General features: G+C 40.1%; 1 protein-coding gene across 1 annotated transcript in view; it reads right to left on the reverse strand.

The window, feature by feature from the left end:
• Nucleotides 1-1436: 1436 nt before the first annotated feature.
• Nucleotides 1437-19896, reverse strand: part of GLRA3 (glycine receptor alpha 3) — a 118562-nt gene continuing 100102 nt past the window's right edge. Inside the window, exons 8-9 of the mRNA XM_039542736.1 lie at nucleotides 19582-19728; nucleotides 1437-2668 (exon numbers count right to left, since the gene is read on the reverse strand). Of these exons, the coding sequence (XP_039398670.1) occupies nucleotides 2399-2668; nucleotides 19582-19728 (417 nt within the window). The 3' untranslated portion in view covers nucleotides 1437-2398. The remainder of the gene's footprint in view (nucleotides 2669-19581; nucleotides 19729-19896) is intronic.

Genomic DNA, 19896 nt, shown 5'->3' on the forward strand with positions numbered 1-19896 from the left:
CTCTGTTCAAATGTCTTCAAAACCAACTTGTGGATGCATAATATTCAGCCTATTGGACTTCTTTGGAAAGTCTGGGTGAGATCCTCAGCTGGTGTAAACTGGTGTAGTTCTAGGGACAGTATTTATTCCAGCTCAGGATCTGGCCCAGTACACTTTATATACTGATTCATCCAGATTTCCTTTATTGGTGTTGGAGGGGAAGATCATTGTTTTAAATAGGAAAGAGAAAAGAACAAAAGGCAAGCATGGAGAAGAGTATAACATTTTATGAATGCCTCATGATAATGGGCCCAATCCTAGTCTTGAAATAAATGGGACACTTTACCACTGAATACAATGGGCACAGAAATGCACCAACAAATCTTTCCAGAGATTATAGTATTTAATAGTTTGCAGGAGACAAAAGCCACTTGGCCAGCTTCTCACTCTTGTGTATATAATACACACACACACACACACACAGGCACACATGAGAGTTAATGAGTTGAGTTTTTCTGGACAGGATATATAAATATATTTGTGAAAATTATATCACATATCCCAAAACAATTGCTCTAAATCTATTTTATGCATTACCGGGGGTGGGAGGGAGAAAACCTAAATAGGACCATATTCAAAATTAAAAAGGGTTATGCAATTGTTTTGAGACAATTTAGCACAACCAGATTGCCATTCTTTTAAAAATCCCCCTAGCTAATCCTCAAACAAAACCAACGTTGTGTTCTAATCTTCAATGCAAGGATATGTTGCTATGACTAGTTCATATGCAATATGCCTCTAGTAATGCAGCAGATGTTTGCCTCCAGTTGTTTTGCTTTTGTGTATACACTTTGAGCTGTAGCAAACTGAAAATTTTAAATGTGCTCCAAACAAAGAAACTTTTCAATAATTTGTCTTAGCTATTGGATTCCATTACAAGTTCAAAGCATCAGGTATGCTCTTGCCTGTAGCTGTCTATCGGTTTCCACATTTTAGAACTTTTTTTTTTTTTGCTTTTCATTAGAGAAGTGGCAACATTATTTACTGGAAGTTTATTTTTTTTTAAACGATATAAGATCTATTATGTAATAATTTGAAAGAAGCAATTAATGTAATCTATCTAATTCTAAGTAGGGAAAATTTGCTCCAACAGTTTCAATTTCTTCTCCTATCTTTTACCATGAAGTGCAGTAAAAATAAGATTGTCCTGATATATTTTTAGAAGAACTGTTTAGTGTTTTCTAAGATACAGACTATTTTCTGCCAGTGTCCAAGAAGTCATGTCAGAATCTTCTCATTGAACAAATCATTCAAATTAAGAAAAGACTGACCTGGTTATCTTTAGGTACTTGTATATCAAACTTTCACTGATGATAATGGAAGTATCTGTGCAGAAATGTTGCCATAGTCAGCTTCAAAAAAGTTCATAAATTACTTTTATCATAGGTATAGGCTAAGTGACTTATCCCTTTTGTTTTGTTTTTAATGTCACTTTTCACAAACTTATTTTGATGTCATTTTTAATTGTCTGGCTTGTCTCCACAAATACTGTGGTTTCTGAACATTTACCTGATGAGAGAAACATCTTTTTATTGTTGTGATTTTTTTTTATTTTCTCTTTCAATTTACCCAAGGGTGATTGTGAGTAATTAAAAGTACTTAAGGGCAACAATCCTTTAAAAACAGTACCTTGTTCCCATTGTGATATGCACAGTACCAGAAAGTTTGACTAGTGGGTCGCTTCAGACTGGGCAATAGATATTTGGTGCTACTTTGCGTATTACATTGCCATGTTTTTTAAGCTCCAGGGGAACCATAATCAATTTATGAAGTGCTTTGTATGAGTAAATTTGTTTTTTTCTTTTCTTTTTCTTTTTTTTTTAAAGAACGTAATGTGTCCTGTGCTCTTGATAAAACCCAATGTGCTTGAGCTCTAAAACTCAAATCAGTAATTCATTACTCATTTTGTAAACTTTATATTCAAATTTCTGACCCTCCTTTAATCTGTTACTCTGGGAGTCATCTAAGACATTAGACCCATTTTTGTAATTTTTTTTTAAAAAATACAGTTGAATTAAAAAATTGTAAGGAACTTTAAAGAATACTGTACAATTGTACCACAATGTAAAAGTATGTATAAACACGTTGGCAGTAAAGCTGTAGTATAGTGTTGTGATTTTTACTATGAAAAAGTTGATTGTTTAGTTAGTATGAAGTAGAAACTTAGTAATAGCAGATATACCTTCACTGGGTGTCATTTGTCATCTGTCCAATAGTGACTCTGCATAGCAAGTCAAATGGGATCTTTTTCTTTGTGCCTTTTAACTATCCCAGTAAGCATCTGTATGCTCATTTGTAATGGAAAACCTCTTGCTGAACATGCCAGCCCCAACAGTTTGTACAACAAGCCTTAATCTTGTTATTGGTGAATGTCCTCATGCCTAATGATTTTATAGATAACCCAATAAAAAATGTTGAAAATCAGAAAGGCTAATGGGAAGCAAGCTCTGGAAATGGTATCAATTTTCTTGGCTCGGTCAATGAATACCTTCCTCATTTCATCGAGGCTTTTTGGTGCAGCTTGGATGGGATTATTTGGCCCCTTTGGAGTCACTCCGTCTTTTGCTTGTAGACATGGTCCCATTCCATAGGCTGTAAAACTGAATCGACTCTCCCTTACCTCATCGTCCTGTTGCAAGAAAAGTAAGGAAGTTCTTCAGTTACATAAATTTCGAATCTATTGAAAACAAAGTTCTGCATCCTTACTTCAGTGGCTTTTTTAACCCACCACTTTATATTTGCTGGATGACATCTTGGTCCCATTGAAGTCAATGGCAAAACGTCCATCGAAATCAAGGAGGGAGGGATTTCACCAACTGGCATTTTTAAATACATAATCTATTCAACTTAACTTCCATTATTTCTAATGATCTGTGATTGGACAAAATACCAATTTACTCTGTTCTTTCCCATTTAGAGCCCAATTCCCTGGTCTTCAGCCAAGCAAAACTCATGTTGCTCTTTTAGACAGGGACCATATCACTTGTCGTGTACATAGCCCCATTGTGCTATCGTAGTACATATAACATGTTGACATCAATTAAATTACTGGGAATTCTGCCTGCTTGAATACTGTAGTCTAATTGTTATGCCTTATTTCTATAGTTTCATATAGATACATCAAATAAAAAGAATTCTTTTTTAAAATGAAGGGAAATTGTAAGTAAAATATTATAAGTAGAGAAGGCTAAGGCACAGGGATCAAAACTAAGGGCCATATTCTTTGCAGTTTCTCCACTATATATACAGAAAAAATCCATTGATGTCAATGCAGTTATTCTGGATTTATTCATGTGTGAATGAGAATTGAATTTGGTTCTACATCCATTGAATGGAAAAGAAGAATTATATACATACATGGGGATGTGGTACATGTCCAAAGATGTGGCTTTCATTTTGTAAGCACATTTTGCATCACTACTTACCCAATTACGGGTACCAGGTAGGTAGAGATGCACAGGCTCAAATTTGCTGCTGTAACTTATTCTGCAGGTGCAAATATAGATATATAAATTCTACACAGGAACTGAGACCAGGTCCAAAACTGACTGAATGTATATCCCAAAGTCTCCTTTACCTTCAAACTATGTGGTTTTTTTTCTTCAATACATATCCTATTGAAGAGTAATCCAATTACTTTTGAGGAATTCATATTTGAATTAATTTAAACTCTATATTTCTTGTTCTTATCTGATCTTGTTTAAGTGCTCTATAACTATATGCTTTTAAGATCTCTGAAGTGCAACAAAATAATAAAAAATAAAGTATTCACATCTTATTTCTCAAATAATGATGTAGTCCAGGAAAGCTGTTGCCTTAAAAGACTAGACGAAAATAAAGTTACAAGTTAGACTTAGGGAAGAAAAAAATCAGTTCCTTCCCATTCCATGAGAATTTTTGAGCTTTCAAAAAAAGCCCTTGTTCTGTATTAGTATGAAAAGTGGAAATCTTAATTTTTTTCATGAACCAAAAATAGACAGAATCCTATCAGATCAATTGAAATGTTTCATTTCAAAACATTTCATTTTGATTTAGACTTATGTTTTTTTTCTACAAACTTCTAAACCAAAAGTCCTTCTGAACCAAAAAAAATGAAGTTTTTGTTTTGAAAATGTCAAAATGGATTGTCTTGAAAATTTTAAAGCTTGTTAAAAAATTTTTAAATAAGAAGTTTGTCAAAACCTTTCCTTTCCTGTGTTCAGTTTTGATGTCAACAAATCAGCATATTCTGGAAAAAACACACAAACATTCAGTTAAATTGAAAAGTTTAGGCTGACAGTCACCTCAGGGATTTTAAAATCTCAGTAATGGAATCTGAGAATGGTTGCCATTCCACTGAAATGCTTTTTAAATTTATACTTTTGCAATCCTATAAACTTATTCACAGTTCTCTGTTTTAATAACACTTCTATAGTGGCTTTATTGTAATTAGTAATGCACTCTAGTAAACAAAAAAAGGAAAATTAACATGAAAGCAAGAAAACAGCAGTAGGTTAATAAAACATGGGGATGAATAACAGAAATATAAAATGATAGCAGGGTACAAATGTTATGACACGATTAAACAAAACTGTTTTAAACTAAGTACTCTGGTACCAAAAACCTGGGAAATAACATCTTTGTTGTAATACTTTTAATAGGTGAAATATGAAGTGGTAAATTCATCTTGTGTAACTCTTGACTTCAGTGGAGTTACATGTAAGATGAATTTGGCCAACAGATTTTTTTTTTTTTAAATACCCAGAACCTGACTAAGGGCCTCGCCCTCCATATACTTGCTACTGGATGTAGGGCTTACTACAGTGAGTAGTTCCATTGACCTAAAATTAGCGTTTGATTTCTTGCAATAGTAAAGACTAACTCTTGGAGTGTGTCTGCAGGATCAGGCTCTAAAATGGGACACAAGACTCTGTTCTATGTTACTAACTAAGATTAATCTTCTGAATGCTCCCTCAAAGATATCTGAAAATAATAAAATCATCTCAAATAACGCTGATGGTCCATTTGTTTTCATAGGTGGATTTTTCTGTTATTTCTCTTTGAAATATAATTGGATTGTGTCCCTGATCATCTTGGCAAATATCCATAGATGGACCGATGCTCCATGAACTTATTTAATTCTTTTTTAACCCAGTTTTATTTATATATAATTAAATGGACCAGCTCCTCAGCTGGTGAAGCCACTCAGTTGGAGGTATACTGACATACAACACCTAAAGATCTGGACCATAGAATATCCCATTCAAAATGCACTGAATGTTGATTTGAAAACTTAAGTCTTCATTTTAGGATGTCACACTGAAGCACAGGGGGAGGGATAGCTCAGTGGTTTGAGGATTGGCCTGCTAAACCCAGAGTTGTGAGTTCAATCCTTGAGGGGGCCACTTAAGGATCTGGGGCAAAAATTGGTCCTGCTAGTGAAGGCAGGGGGCTGGACTTGATGACCTTTCAAGGTCCCTTCCAGTTCTAGGAGATTGGTATAACTCCAATTATTACCTAATTTTTCTTTTCTTTTCCTTTACATGATTGTCTGGTGCATCATCTTTTTATGTAATTGATAAAAAGGAAAAAATGAATTAACACTTATTTATAGAAGCCTTTGCTGAAGTTTTAATATAAACAAGAGGTTTTCATGCATACTGCTTAACAAATTAATCATTACAAATTGTTCAAAGTCTAGTTACATATATTTTTATTAGTATAAATATTTTAGCACCTCTTTAAATATTAATGAGTGCTCCTAAATATAGGTAAAGATTTTTGAAACACAACCAGAATCCTTACAGGCTTGAAGGCAGTGAGCTGGGTTGGTTTATTTGCATATCAGCATCACTATATAAAATACCTAGGCATAAAATGATCAAAACATTTAAATTACCTTGAGCTCAAGATGTTTTCTGTTTGATATATGCTTTCAATAATTTAATCTTCCTGAGGAATAACACACATTTGCTGAAATATCTTTGCTATATTTTTTGGCTGTAAGTAATACTAATAGTTTTAGGATGTATTTATAACCTTTGAGTTATTTTGAACATTTTAATGTTTTACTCTCCACACTTTTTTGCAGAAAGCATTTATAGTTGAAAGCTGAATAGGTTTTTTTTTTTTAAATATGTATCCAATCAAGTTATTTCTCTTAGCTCTGATAATTTTTAAGCCTTCCTTGGAATAGCAGAAAGTCAAATTTTAATTCCCTGTTTTAATTCCAGATGTACACAGGTCAATATCGACTACAGAATTAACAAAACAGGTACCTTTTTAATAACACTTCACATCATCACATACAGGTAATGAGTCCACATGGGGGAAAACATCAGTTCAGACAAAAGAACAGGGCCTTTGTTAATGATTGTGTATCACATTATGACAAATGGGACATCTTCTACATAGTTTACCCTTAAATTTGTACTGTAGATTTGAGCCAAAGTCCCGTCTATATGTTCTGCACTTCTCAAGCCATTGCTACGTCGCAATGATTCATTGATTTCATTTCCATCAAGCACTCCCCCAAAATACTTTCATCAAAATGAAGGGAAGACCAAAAAGGAAAAAGCAAAACAAAGGAAAACAAACAAAAATAAATGTGATTATCATTAAAAGGTATAATTAAACTTGTCTGTACATCTATTTTCATTATTAAAGATACCATGATCTTTAGGTCTATGAAAACAGAATAAAAAAGGTTGAATATTCCTGAGAAGTATATCGCATTAGAATTTAGTTTAAAAATAGAAACTGTATTTTTCAGTATATGTACAATATTCCTCTGTGCTTGCTTCTTTTGAAATAACAAGAAAAATAAACTCAATATGGACCAATTATGTATGATGCTTCTAACTCTGTCTCTCTTCTATTGTCTCTTTCTGCTCATTCAGGTGCTTTTAAAAACAAAAGTTTATAAAGTAAGTGGTTTTTAATTCTTAAAGTTCAGATCAAATAAATTAAAGTGTATTGAAAATGATTTGTTGCAGGCCAGATCCTGCACATCTGATTCAGGCAAAACAATCACTGACTACATAAGGACTGTAGTAGCAGTTCTCAGGTTTGGAACTTAATGTTTATCTCCAGTTTCAGGGATTGTCTCAGTTGTGTTTTTAATTCATGTGATACTTGGTCCAAAGGTGGCCAATGTTTTTTGTTCATTATAAAATATTTTTAAAACAATTTCAGTCAGGAATGGAGTTGAAGGGTAAATCTCATCATTTCCATTCTCTCCACTGCATCAATGATGATAGACTCGAATAGTCATTTGTCTGTTTCTATGGCCTGTTCTACAATAAAAAGGGGGTTCGAATTAGGGTACGCAAATTCAGCTACAGGAATAGCGTAGCTGAATTCGAAATACCCTAATTCGAACTACTCACCCGTCCAGACGCGGCAGGGTCGAACTCCGCGGCTCCCCCGTCGACTCCACCACCGCCGTTTGCAGTGGTGGAGTACTGGAGTCGACCACGGCGCTTCCGGAGTTCGAACTATCGCATCTAGATCAGACGCGATAGTTCGAACTCCGAGAAGTCGAACTCACCGCGTCGACCCGGACGGTAAGTGTGGATTAGCCCTATCACAAACATCTCTGCACTTTTCTTCATGCTTCTCTTTTATGCATGGAATGTTCTCCAGGAATCTATTCATAAGGCCATTATCCACTCCTTCAAATCCATCCTTGCAACCTACTTCTGCTATGATATCTATCAGGAAGGCAACAGTGACTAGAATACATGACATGTTGGTTTAGATGACTTGAATGGAAGTAAGATTGGGCTATAAATAATACACACACATAAGTAAAAGTCAACAGTAGACTTGTTCTGTACTTTCCCATGAGAGTTGGATTGAGTCTTCAAAAACAAAATAATCTTTAAATAATTTGGAACCAAAGTTAAGATCACACCACTGTAATCACTATCTCCATTACAATTGTCTCCCTACCTCCATCCTCCTTTTGTTCATCAAACTCACTTGTTTCAATTGGTCTCAAATTAGACTGTAAGGCCTTCAAAGAAAGGACTTCATTTTCATATATTTCCATGCATCTAGCACAAGGGGGCTAGTCGTGACTGGGAGCTATCACTAGAGCTAGTTGATGATAAATGGTAAATATTTTTGTGAAAATTGTCAATGTTTTTAATTAAAAGTGAATTTTGAATTTTCAACCAGTTCTAACTACCACAATATAAATCACAATAATGTCCAGATTCTGTTTTTGCCAAAATCTAGACGTGAAAATTGTTTCATCTTGAAAAATGTTGCAGACAGTTTAGAGTAAATTATAGATTTGCAGTATTAAAAATTAAAACAGCCAAAGCTTTGGGCCACATGCTTTGCCTGTACAGAAAAACCCAAGTAGGGGTTAGACAACACTGATTCCACAAATGGAAAGTCATTTTGTTAGGAGGGGGGTTCTGTACCCTATGGAACTGGTAAAGTTCCATCCCTGTAAACCTGTCAGTTTCCCAAGATTATAGATGGACAGAGTTGCCTAAAAGGCTTTTTCATCCCTAAACTCCCTGCTTCTATAATCTACCTAGGTATAATAGGGAACAGAATGGCAGCTCTAAATCATGATAAGAGGGGATTTAAAGTCAGGTTATTTGAACACCTATCCTGGTATTTAATTTCTCTTCATTCTCCTGTTGATTTCCTGGTTAAATAAAGGTCACTGAAAGTTGTTTTCTTTATATGATGCATCTTAAAAAGAAGTAAAATAAAATTTAATTCCTGGGAATCCGTGATTGTTAACCTTTGCCAAATGAGTCAAAATGTACACTAAACTTTATAATCACTGGCTACAGTAGCTGAGTGGGAAAGTGATAGGCGGAAACCAGCATAACACAGTGTTAAAGTGTATTTGTTAATTTACTAAATACAATTGCACATAAATGCTATATTTAGAAAATGTACTGAAACAATCATGTTTGTTCGAAAGACTGTTTAACTCTGTTTTAATCCAGAAGACTTCAATTATTTTTGTTAGCAGTGTTAGTGATCTATCAAATGTTTTCTCAAGGAGCAATGTCGTTTGAGTAAATGTATCCAGTCCTTTTTACAGTTGCCCAATAAGAAAGTGTTAAATAAGGCTGTAAGAAAAGGGATACTGGCAGAGTTGTCTCCAGACCTGCAAGCCAGAATTAAATCTGGAGGTCGGTTTGGAATCCACTTCCCTGGAGGTGGATATAAGCATTAGCCAATAGCATCCTCTGCTCACGAGCCACAAAAAGCATCAATGTCAATTGCAAATAGAGCTGCCTGCCTTCCCTTATAGAAAAAATTGACTTCAATAGAAAAGATGCAAACAAATTCTGGGGATGGAAAATGCAGTAAGCAGAGGGGCTAAGCAGTGTTGTGTTTTGGTTTTTGTTTTTTAACACCACTGAAATGAAACACATTCTTTAAAAAGCAAAAATGTAAACCCAAAAACACAACAAAAGGAGAAAATGCACACTGCAAGTTATTCTTAAAAAAAAACCAAAAAACTAGAACTATCAGAGTAATATTTAGCAAAAATGGTCAACATGTTTGCTTTTTTCAATCATCCACCTTTTAAAGTGTAACAATTAAAGTATGTATGAAATTCCATCATTAGCACTTTTCAATTCAATGCATAGAACAAGGAAATCCAGGCATAGACTAGCTAGAGAAAGTAATGGATAAAATGTAGGAATATTTTAAAGAAATAACTAAAATTAAAATGATAAAATACTTGAATTTTTTACTGTGGCATTGATTTTTTTTCTCTGTAATTGCTCTATGTATGAATGCAATTAAAGTGAATATTGTCATTTTATGTAAATTGCTGAAATAGATTTGTCTCATTCAATGCTACATATTTTAAAATCTTAAATATTTGTTAATATTGTTGTCACTACACTCTTTGCCCCATGCTGCCTTGGAATATGCGCACACAACTCTTACTCAGGCAAAACTGACATATTTAAGTCAGTATCTTCTGGAATGTGGTCCTATATTGCAGCCTTGGAGCCCAATTTGAGCTCACTGATACCAGTCTGTAACAGAAGTAATTTCAAGGAGGTAGACTGGGGTAGGAGCAGTATGAAATCAGAACCAGGCCCCGGAGGTGTTGGAGATTCAAGGGCTTGTACCGGTAACGCACTGAGTATTCTGGCCTGATCCACCAAAGCACAGATCAATGAGACTATGCTTGTACTTTAAGTTCAGCACATGTTTAAGTGGTTGAATGTTCAATGTTAAGTGCAAGAATGTTCAGCACCTTGTGAGTCCATCCCCAAGGCCTTTGAATTGGATTAACTGCTAAAGAGTTGTATTGGGGGAAACTGAAGTCTTGCTTAAAAAATGGTAGATGTAAATGAAGTTATTTTGATTCTAGAGGAGGAAGGAAATATATTACTCTACCAGCCTGTGCCCTTGTGCTTAGAATACCCAATCTGTTTTTCACTCTGACTTTGATCATGTGGTGAAAAGACACTATTTGAAATCAGGTTTCAGAGTAGTAGCCATGTTAGTCTGTATCAGTTTTTGTTGTGTAGTTGCTAGTGAGTATTTGCTTCAGGGTGGGGGGCTGTCTATAAGTGAGGACTGGTCTGTCTCCCAAGGTCTGTGAGAGTGAGGGATAAGTGAGAGTGAGGCCAGTCCTCGCTTACAGATAGCCTCCCAACCTGAAGCAAATATTCACCAGCAACTACACACTACACAACAAAAACAGTAACCCAGGAACTAATCCCTGCAACAAACCCTGTTGCCAACTCTATCCGCCTATCTATTCAAGGGACAGCATCATAGGACCTAACCACATGAGCCCCATCAGGGGCTTGTTCACCTGCACATCTACCAATCTGAGATATGCCGTCATGTGCCAGCAATGCCCCTCTGCCATGTACATTGGCCGAACCAGACAGTCTCTACGCAAAAGAATAAATGGACACAAATCAGACATAAGGAATCATAACATTCAAAAACCACTAGAAGGACACTTCAAGCTCCCTGGACACTCAATAACAGACTTAAAAGCGGCAATTCTTCAACTAAAAAACTTCAAAAACAGACTCCACTGAGAAACTGCAGAACTGGAATTAATTTGCAAACTGGACACCATCATGTTAGGCCTGAATAAAGACTGGGAGTGGATGGGTCACTACAAAAACTAATTTTCCTCTGCTCATACTCACACCTGCTTGTCAACTGTTGGAAATGGGCCACCTTGAGTGCATTGGCCTCTGTTAGTATTACACAAGTAATTTTCCCTCCGTTGGTATTTACCCCTTCTTGTCAACTGTTGAGAATAGGCCATTTCCACCTTAATTGAATTGGCTTGTTCGCACTGATCCCCCGACCACTTGGTAAGGCAACTATCTTTTCATGTGCTGTAATATATATATTCTGCTTACTGTATTTTTTCATTCCATGCATCTGTTGAACCCAGTTGAAGTGGGTTCTAGCCCATGAAAGCTTATGCCCAAATTTGTTAGTCTCAAAGGTGCCACAAGGACTCCTCCATTGTTTTTATTTGAAATCAATTAAGTGAAATTAGCATGCCTGAGACCCAAAGTAAACTTTGCATTTACAATATTGCAAAAGCTTCTACCTGAGAGAAGCAAGAGAAATGGACCAAAACAATCATCACATAATGGATCATGCAATATAACTATTAATACTCCATGATGCCTTAATTTTTACCTGACCTGCACTCTTCCTAGTTCTCTCTCTCAGGCCCACTGCTAAGACTTCAAACTATTATTTAAAAAATAACCTGCCACAAAAATGCCTTTCCTCCTATGTGGCTGGGGGAAGTGCACTTTGTGTTAGTCAGCACAATAGACAATACTCCTCTCTCCCCCCACCCCCACTTTCTTCCTCATGTTCAGTCAGGGCTAGATTCTGAAAGCCCTTGGTGGGCAGCCTCAGTGGGCACAGGAGCAAACCCAGTATTGGGCAGAAGTAGCCACCAGATTCTATGGAGGCATCTTCTTGGACATGAATTTGAGTTGTAGTCAAGAGGGGCATTAGCCACCTACAGCAGCACTTTGCACCCTGGCACCTGCAACCTGAATCCTGCCCTAGTGCAGAGGGAGTGGTGGGAGATACTCAAGAATAAGCCTGCTCCACCCTGCACCAACCCCACAGTGGTGGCTGCCCTCCTGCAGGGCTGGGCCAGCTCTCCCTCCAGGCATTGTGACCTGGCACACAGGGTTGCAGTGCCACTCATATGTGGCCTGGCTGCCCCTCCATCATGACAGAGGGTTTGACCAGGCCAAATTTAAGTGAGTGGTGGTGTGACCTGATGCATGGTTTGCAGCACCACTCAGGTTTGGCTCCCTTGGTTTCATGATAGCTGTAGATACAGTTGAACCCATGGAACCAGGCTAAAGTTGCCCCTGGAAAATAGTTACATAAAATATAGGAACTGGGTCTTATGTGAGTGGAATTTCTGAAAATGCTGGACAAAGTGCATGGGTTTGGAACAAGCCATTGCAAGCTTTTTTTATGTAAACACCAATCCTTCCCTACAAACCTTACCAGTGTAGGGTTAGTTCTTGAGGACAGGAATCTCCAGGCATGGTGTATTGGGTAATAGATTTATAATATGTTAGCAATATAAGGGGAATAAGCTGATAAATCACTTTACGCTTGTGACCTAAATAATAATTTGAGCTCAGGTCTCCAGGAATTGAAAGACTTTTGAGCTAATTGACATGCTGTCAAGGTTCCTCCCCCACTCTGAACTTTAGGGTACAGATGTGGGGACCTGCATGGACACTTCTAAGCTTAATTACCCGCTTAGATCTGGTAACACTGCCACCATCCAGAAATTTCAGTGTCTGGATCACTTTCTGTCCCCCCAAAACCTTCCCCTCCCTGGGCAGCCTTGAGAGGCTTTTTCACCAAGTTCCTGGTGAACACCAATCCAACTCCTTGGATCTTAACACAAGGAGAATTTAACCATCCTCCCTCCCTTCCCCCACCAATTTCAAAATCAAAATTCTGGAAAGCTAAACTCCATCGAAGAAGTTTTTTGTTGTTTCCTTGGCAGTATGAAGCCACTTTAGCGCAGCATGGTCAGTTTGTAGCTTAAAATGCCGTCCCCAAACATATGAGCGGTGCTTTTCCAGGGCATACACAATGCCGTAGCATTCTTTTTGACTGATTGACCAGTGGCTTTCCCTCTTAGACAGTTTCTTGCTGAGAAACACGACAGGATGAAATTCTTGATCCGGTCCTTCCTGCATTAAAACTGCTCCTACACCACGTTTAGACACATCTGTGGTTACTAGGAATGGTTTGTCAAAGTCTGGGGCCCTTAGCACAGGGTCAGACATGAGTGTTGCCTTAAGCTAGGTAAAGGCCTTTTGACACTCATCAGTCCACTTAACTGCATTTGGCTGTGTCTTTCTGGTCACGTCTGTTAGTGGGGCAGCGATTTGGTTGTAGTGTGGTACAAATCGCCTGTAATATCCGGCCAAGCCTGAGAAGGATTGGACCTGTTTCTTTGACTTTGGGACAGGCCACTTTTGGATAGCATCCACCTTGGCCTGTAGGGGATTTATCGTTCCTTGACCCACCTAGTGTCCAAGGTAAGTCATTCTGTTTTGGCCTATTTGACACTTTTTAGCCTTAACAGTTAGTTCTGCCTGCCTGATGCGCTCTAAGACTTTTTCCAGGTGCTTCAGGTGTTCTGCCCATGAATCAGAAAAAATGGCCACGTCATCGAGGTAGGCAACTGCAGATTCTCCTAATCCTGCTAGGAGACCATCTTTGGAAGGTGGCGGGTGCATTTCGCAGCCCGAAAGGAAGCACATTAAATTCATACACCCCTGCATGGGTGATGAAGGCTGACCTTTCTTTGGCGGGTTCATCTAGCGGTACTTGCCAGTACCCCTTGGTTAAGTCTAATGTAGAGATGAACTGGGCACGTCCCAATTTCTCCAATAGCTCATTGGTGCATGGCATTGGATAGTTGTCGGGATGAGTTACAGCATTTAGCTTACGGTAGTCCACGCAAAAACATATTTCCCCATCTGGTTTGGGAACTAGAACCACTGGAGATGCCCATGCACTGTTAGAGGGGCAGATTATACCCATCTGTAGCAGGCTTTGGCTCTCCCGTTCTATAGCAGCTTGGGCATGAGGAGACACCCGGTAGGGTGGGGTTCTAATTGGGTGAGCATTACCTGTGTCAATGGAGTGGTATGCCTGTTCAGTCTGTCCTGGAGTGGCTGAGAACATTGGCGCGAAGCTAGTGCACAGCTCCTTGATCTGTTACCGCCGCAGACATTCCAGGGTTGTGGAGAGGTTAACCTCTTCCACACCACCGTCACTTTTTCCGTCGTAGTAGACACCTTCAGGCCACTCAGCGTCATCTCCTCCCTGGGCTGTAAACTGACAAACCTTTAAGTCTCTGGAGTAAAAGGGCTTTAGAGAATTAACATGGTACACTTTAGGCTTTAGGGTTGAGGTGGGGAATCCTATGAGATAGTTGACAGCTCCCAGGCGCTCTTGGACCGTGAATGGCCTTTCCCATGATGCTTCCATCTTATGGGCCTGTACCGCGTTTAAGACCATAACCTGGTCCCCTACTTTGAAGGAACGCTCTTTGGTATGTTTATCATACAAGGCCTTTTGCTCCTCCTGAGCATCCTTTAGGTTTTCTTTAGCAAGGGCTAAAGAGTGTCGGAGGGTGCTTTGTAGGTTGCTTACAAAGTCTAGAATGTTAGTTCCTGGAGAAGGCGTAAACCCCTCCCATTGCTGCTTCACCAACTGTAATGGCCCCTTAACCTCATGGCCGTACACAAGTTTGAATGGTGAAAACCCTAAACTGGGATGTGGTACAGCCCTGTAGGCAAAAAGCAACTGCTGCAACACTAGGTCCCAATCATTGGAGTGTTCATTTATTAATTTACGTATCATGGCCCCCAAAGTTTCATTAAACCTCTCCACCAGGCCATTGGTTTGATGGTGGTAAGGGGTGGCAACCAAGTGATTCACCCCATGAGCTTCCCACAGATTTTTCATGGTCCTTGCCAGGAAATTTGTTCCCGAATCTGTAAGGATGTCGGAGGGCCAACCTACCCTGGCAAAAATGTCTGCTAAAGCCTGGCACACAGTTTTAGCCCTGGTGTTGCTTAGAGCTACTGCTTCCGGCCATCGGGTAGCAAAATCCATGAAAGTCAGTATATGTACTGCTTTCCTCTGGGGGTCTTTTTTGGGAAAGGACCCAGAATATCCACAGCTACTCGCTGAAATGGGACCTCAATTATGGGGAGTGGCTGGAGAGGGGCTTTGACCTGGTCTTGGGGCTTTCCCACTCATTGGCACACCTCACAAGACTGGACATAATTAGCAACGTCCTTGCCCATTCCCTCCCAGTGGAAAGACTTCCCCAACCGGTCCTTGGTTCTGTTCACCCCGGAATGACCACTGGGATGATCATGGGATAAGCTCAAGAGCTTTACCCGGTACTTAGTTGGAACTACCAACTGTCTTTGAGGATGCCAGTCTTCCTGGCGTCCACCAGAAAGTGTCTCCTTGTATAAAAGTCCTTGTTCTACAACAAACCGGGATTGGTTAGAAGAGCTGAGAGGCGGCTGGGTGCTCCGTGCCGCCACCCAAGCTTTCTGAAGGCTGTCATCTGCTTCCTGCTCAGCCTGGAACGGTTCCCTTGATGCTGGAGACATCAGCTCCTCCTTAGACTGTGGACTTGGGCTTGGTCCCTGTGGAAGCGATGTAGATGATGAGGTTGTTTTCGTTAATTGTGAACCGCTTTCTGCTGGTGCACTATGTGATATTTCAGGCTCTGGCTGAGCCTCTTGGGTAGGGTTGTCTGCTGCTTCTGCCATTTCAGGCCTGCTGGTGCCCTCTGGCGTTGGAATTGTAGATGGGCTTGCAAGCGCTGGAGTCAGTGCTGGCAACGCTTCTGGTGCTGGTTGCTTTTCCAGTTCCGGTTCTGGGACTGGCTGCACTATGGCTGTTTTAGGTGTTGGCAGGGGATCCGGTTCCACCACCTCGGTCTGGGTCTCTGGTAACACAGACGGGGCCCTTGTGGACGGCTCAGGAACAGGGATGGGTGTGGAAGCTTGCTTGCCTGGCTGCGTGTGACCATTCCCACTCTCTTGTCCAGCTTCACATGGTTGGCCAAGTCTTCCCCCAGTAGCATGGGGATGGGATAATTGTCATAGACTGCAAAAGTCCACATTCCTGACCAGCCCTTGTACTGGACAGGCAACTCAGCTGTAGGCAAGTTTACAGATTTTGACATGAATGGGTGAATTGTCACTTGGGCCTCTGGGTTGATGAATTTGGGGTCCACTAAGGATTGGTGGATAGCTGACACTTGTGCCCCAGTGTCTCTCCACGCGATAACCTTCTTTCCGCCCACTCTCAAGTTTTCCCTTCGCTCCGAGGGTATTTGAGAGGCATCTGGGCCTGGGGATCTTTGGTGTGATTGTGGTGTAATGAACTGTAATCGGTGGGGTTTTTGGGGCAGTTGGCCTTTATATGTCCCAGTTCATTACATTTAAAACATCGCCCAGCTGACTGGTCACTGGGCCGAGGTGGGTTGCTGGAGACTGGTGAGGTGGGACAATAGGGGGCCTGGGGCTTTCCTTGGGTTGTAGGTGGGGTCTTGGGTTGCCCCCGGTGATAGGGTTTATTTTCGGTTTGCCCCCTCTGATATTCACTCCCCTTGCTAGTAGTTTTTTTCTTTTCTGCCACTTCCACCCATCTGGCTCCAATCTCCCCCGCCTCGGTTACAGTTTTGGGCTTCCCATCTAGGATGTACCTTTCTATTTCCTCAGGAACACTCTCTAAGAACTGCTCCATTTGCATTAGGAAGGACAGTTCTTCCAGAGAGTTAGCACTTGCTCCTTATATCCAGGCCTCCCAATTCTTTCCAATGTGGTAGGCATGTCGGGTAAATGACACATCGGGTTTCCACCTTAGGGTTCTGAACCACTGATGGGCATGCTCTGGTGTTAGCCCCATTCTGATTCTGGCCTTGGTTTAAAAAGGTTTGTAATCATTCATGTGTTCCTTAGGCATTTCAGCCGCCACCTCTGCTAAGGGTCCACTGAGCTGTGGCCTCAGCTCTATCATGTACTGGTCTGCAGAGATGCTGTACCCAAGGCAGGCCCTTTCAAAATTTTCTAAGAAGGCTTCAGTATCATCACCTGCCTTGTAGGTGGGGAATTTTCTGGGATGGGAAACAGTATCTGGAGAAGGGTTGTTAGGGTTGGCTGGTACGTCCTGCTTAGTCCTTGCTAATTCCAGTTCATGCTTTCTCTCTTTTTCCCTCTCTCTTTTTCCTTTGCCTCCATCTCTATTTGTTTCATCTCCATAACTCTCCTGTGGGCCGCTTCTTCCCTGGCTATTTCTGCATTAATTTCTAATTGTTTTAGTTCCATCCGTCTCTTATGTTCGTTGTCTTTCTCTGTTGCTTCCAGCCTAGCCAGTTCTAGTTTGTTAGTTGCTCCACTGGTACTCATTTTCCTGCTTTCTTGTGCTGGCCACACCCCTCTGCAGTTCACTGAAACTGGGATGCACTCAGCTCAGGGCTGCTTGGTTAACAGAGACTTTCTAACTAGCTATACCCAAGAGGTAGAAAGAAAGAAAACAATTCAGCTTGTAAATTCCTTTTGCTGGCTGCTTGCTCACAGCTTGAAGCCTCCTCTTAACAAAGACCCTTGTTAAAAAAAACGTAACACCTCTGCCTTCAGGCTGCTTTCTAAGCAGCTAGAAAGGAGAAAAAAAATCCTACTGGCTTTTGGTTCCTAAAAAATCCCTCGCCGCTGCTCACCATGTCAAGGTTCCTCCCCCACTCTGAACTTTAGGGTACAGATGTGGGGACCTGCATGGACACTTCTACGCTTAATTACTAGCTTAGATCTGGTAACACTGCCACCATCCAGAAATTTCAGTGTCTGGATCACTTTCTGTCCCCGCAAAACCTTCCCCTCCCTGGGCAGCCTTGAGAGGCCTTTTCACCAAGTTCCTGGTGAACACCAATCCAACCCCTTGGATCTTAACACAAGGAGAATTTAACCATCCCCCCTTCCTTCCCCCACCAATTTCTGGTGAGTCCAGATCCAATCCCCTTGGATCTGAACACAAGGAAAAAATCAATCAGGTTCTTAAAAAGAAAGGTAAAATTATCTCTGTAAAATCAGGATGGAAAATACTTTACAGGGTAATCAGATTCATATAGCCCAGAGGAACCCCCTCTAGCCTTAGGTTCAAAGTTACAGCAAACAGAGGTAAAATCCTCTCAGCAAAAAGGAACATTTACAAATTGAGAAAACAAAAATAAGACTAACACGCCTTGCCTGGCTATTACTTACAAGTTTGAAACATGAGAGGCTGATTCAGAAAGATTTGGAGAGCCTGGATTGATGTCTGGTCCCTCTTAGTCCCAAGAGCGAACAACCCCCAAAACAAAGAGCACAAACAAAAGACTTCCCTCCACCAAGATTTGAAAGTATCTTGTCCCCTTATTGGTCCTCTGGTCAGGTGTCAGCCAGGTTTACTGAGCTTCTTAACCCTTTACAGGTAAAAGAGACATTAACCCTTAACTATCTGTTTATGACACATGCTCTCCTTTAATACAATTTGAAATCTGATACATAGCAATATTCTACATAATGGCCTCATCCAACTCCTGTAAAAGCCAAAGAAAGATTCTTACTGACTTGAATAGAAGATGGATCAGGTACTTGATGAAAGGCTGGGGGGAAAAGTAATGTCTCCACCATTTTCCCCTATTAAAAAATCAGCAATGAGTAGTGGAAGTCTAACTCACAGAGTTGAGAACTGTGGCACAAATTCTGGAAGCCTTTGCTCAACATTTACTCTTTGTTAAGAGAGGACTTGCAGGATTTGACCTTTGGACCAACCCTACTTGTGATGAATAGCAACATACTTCACAAGTAGTCCCAATAGATTCAACAGAGGGCACAGAACCTCAGCAGATCATAGCTCTGTTGAAGTTAAGTGATAGTTGTATGACAATTTATACCAGCTGAGGATGTGACCTCCACATGAGTAAAGGTGGCACAATCTGGTACTCAAGTACTATGATAAAGAAAAACAGACTTAGCTGCGTTTAACAGAAAATGTACTTTCTACCAGCAGAAAAACTCATAAAAAGTGAACTTTTATCAAAAACTGTATTTAGATCAGATACATCATTAGAGCTCAATAGAAGTCCTTAGGGCCAAATTAAGAAACTATATTTAATAAATTTCCATGCAATTGTGTGTGCCAGCAACATCCACAATCATGGAACACTTTGACCGTGCTTTCACAGGGTGAAATTCACCCCTGGACAGTGGGGCCTGCACATGGCTCATCCACAATTTAAATCCTCCTTAATCCCCCTTTTGAGGATTTAAGTAGAATTTTTGTGTGGTCCTTGTACTGACCCACTGCCCAGGGTGAATTTCACCCTATGTTACCATTTTATTTCTACAGCCACTTTAAGCAGTGCCATCCTTACCAACCAAAGCCATTTCTTAGTGCAAATCCATCTCTCTCTCTCTCAAAGATGTGAGTATTGCTAGTTTGTTTGTTTTTTACCTTGTTCTTCTTCCTCTTCCGGCGGAATCTCAGAAGCTCTTTATGCTGCCTTGACACAAAATTTACAGCTGCATACTCCAGAAGTGCAGAAAATACAAAGAGCAGGCATACTGCCATCCAAATGTCGATAGCTTTCACATATGAAACCTATGGAGAAAGAGAATGAAAATATTAGAAACACAGATGTGAATTTCAGTATCTCATAATACCAGGGGGAAATAAATTAGTGTCCCCAGACCACCGCGCTATTTTTACCAAAGAAGCACTAGCATGAAAGCTGCTTATATAACAGAGGACAAAAGGTTCAGTCTTTAT

This window comes from Mauremys reevesii, linkage group 5 (assembly GCF_016161935.1).
Source record: "Mauremys reevesii isolate NIE-2019 linkage group 5, ASM1616193v1, whole genome shotgun sequence".
Taxonomy (NCBI): domain Eukaryota; kingdom Metazoa; phylum Chordata; order Testudines; family Geoemydidae; genus Mauremys; species Mauremys reevesii.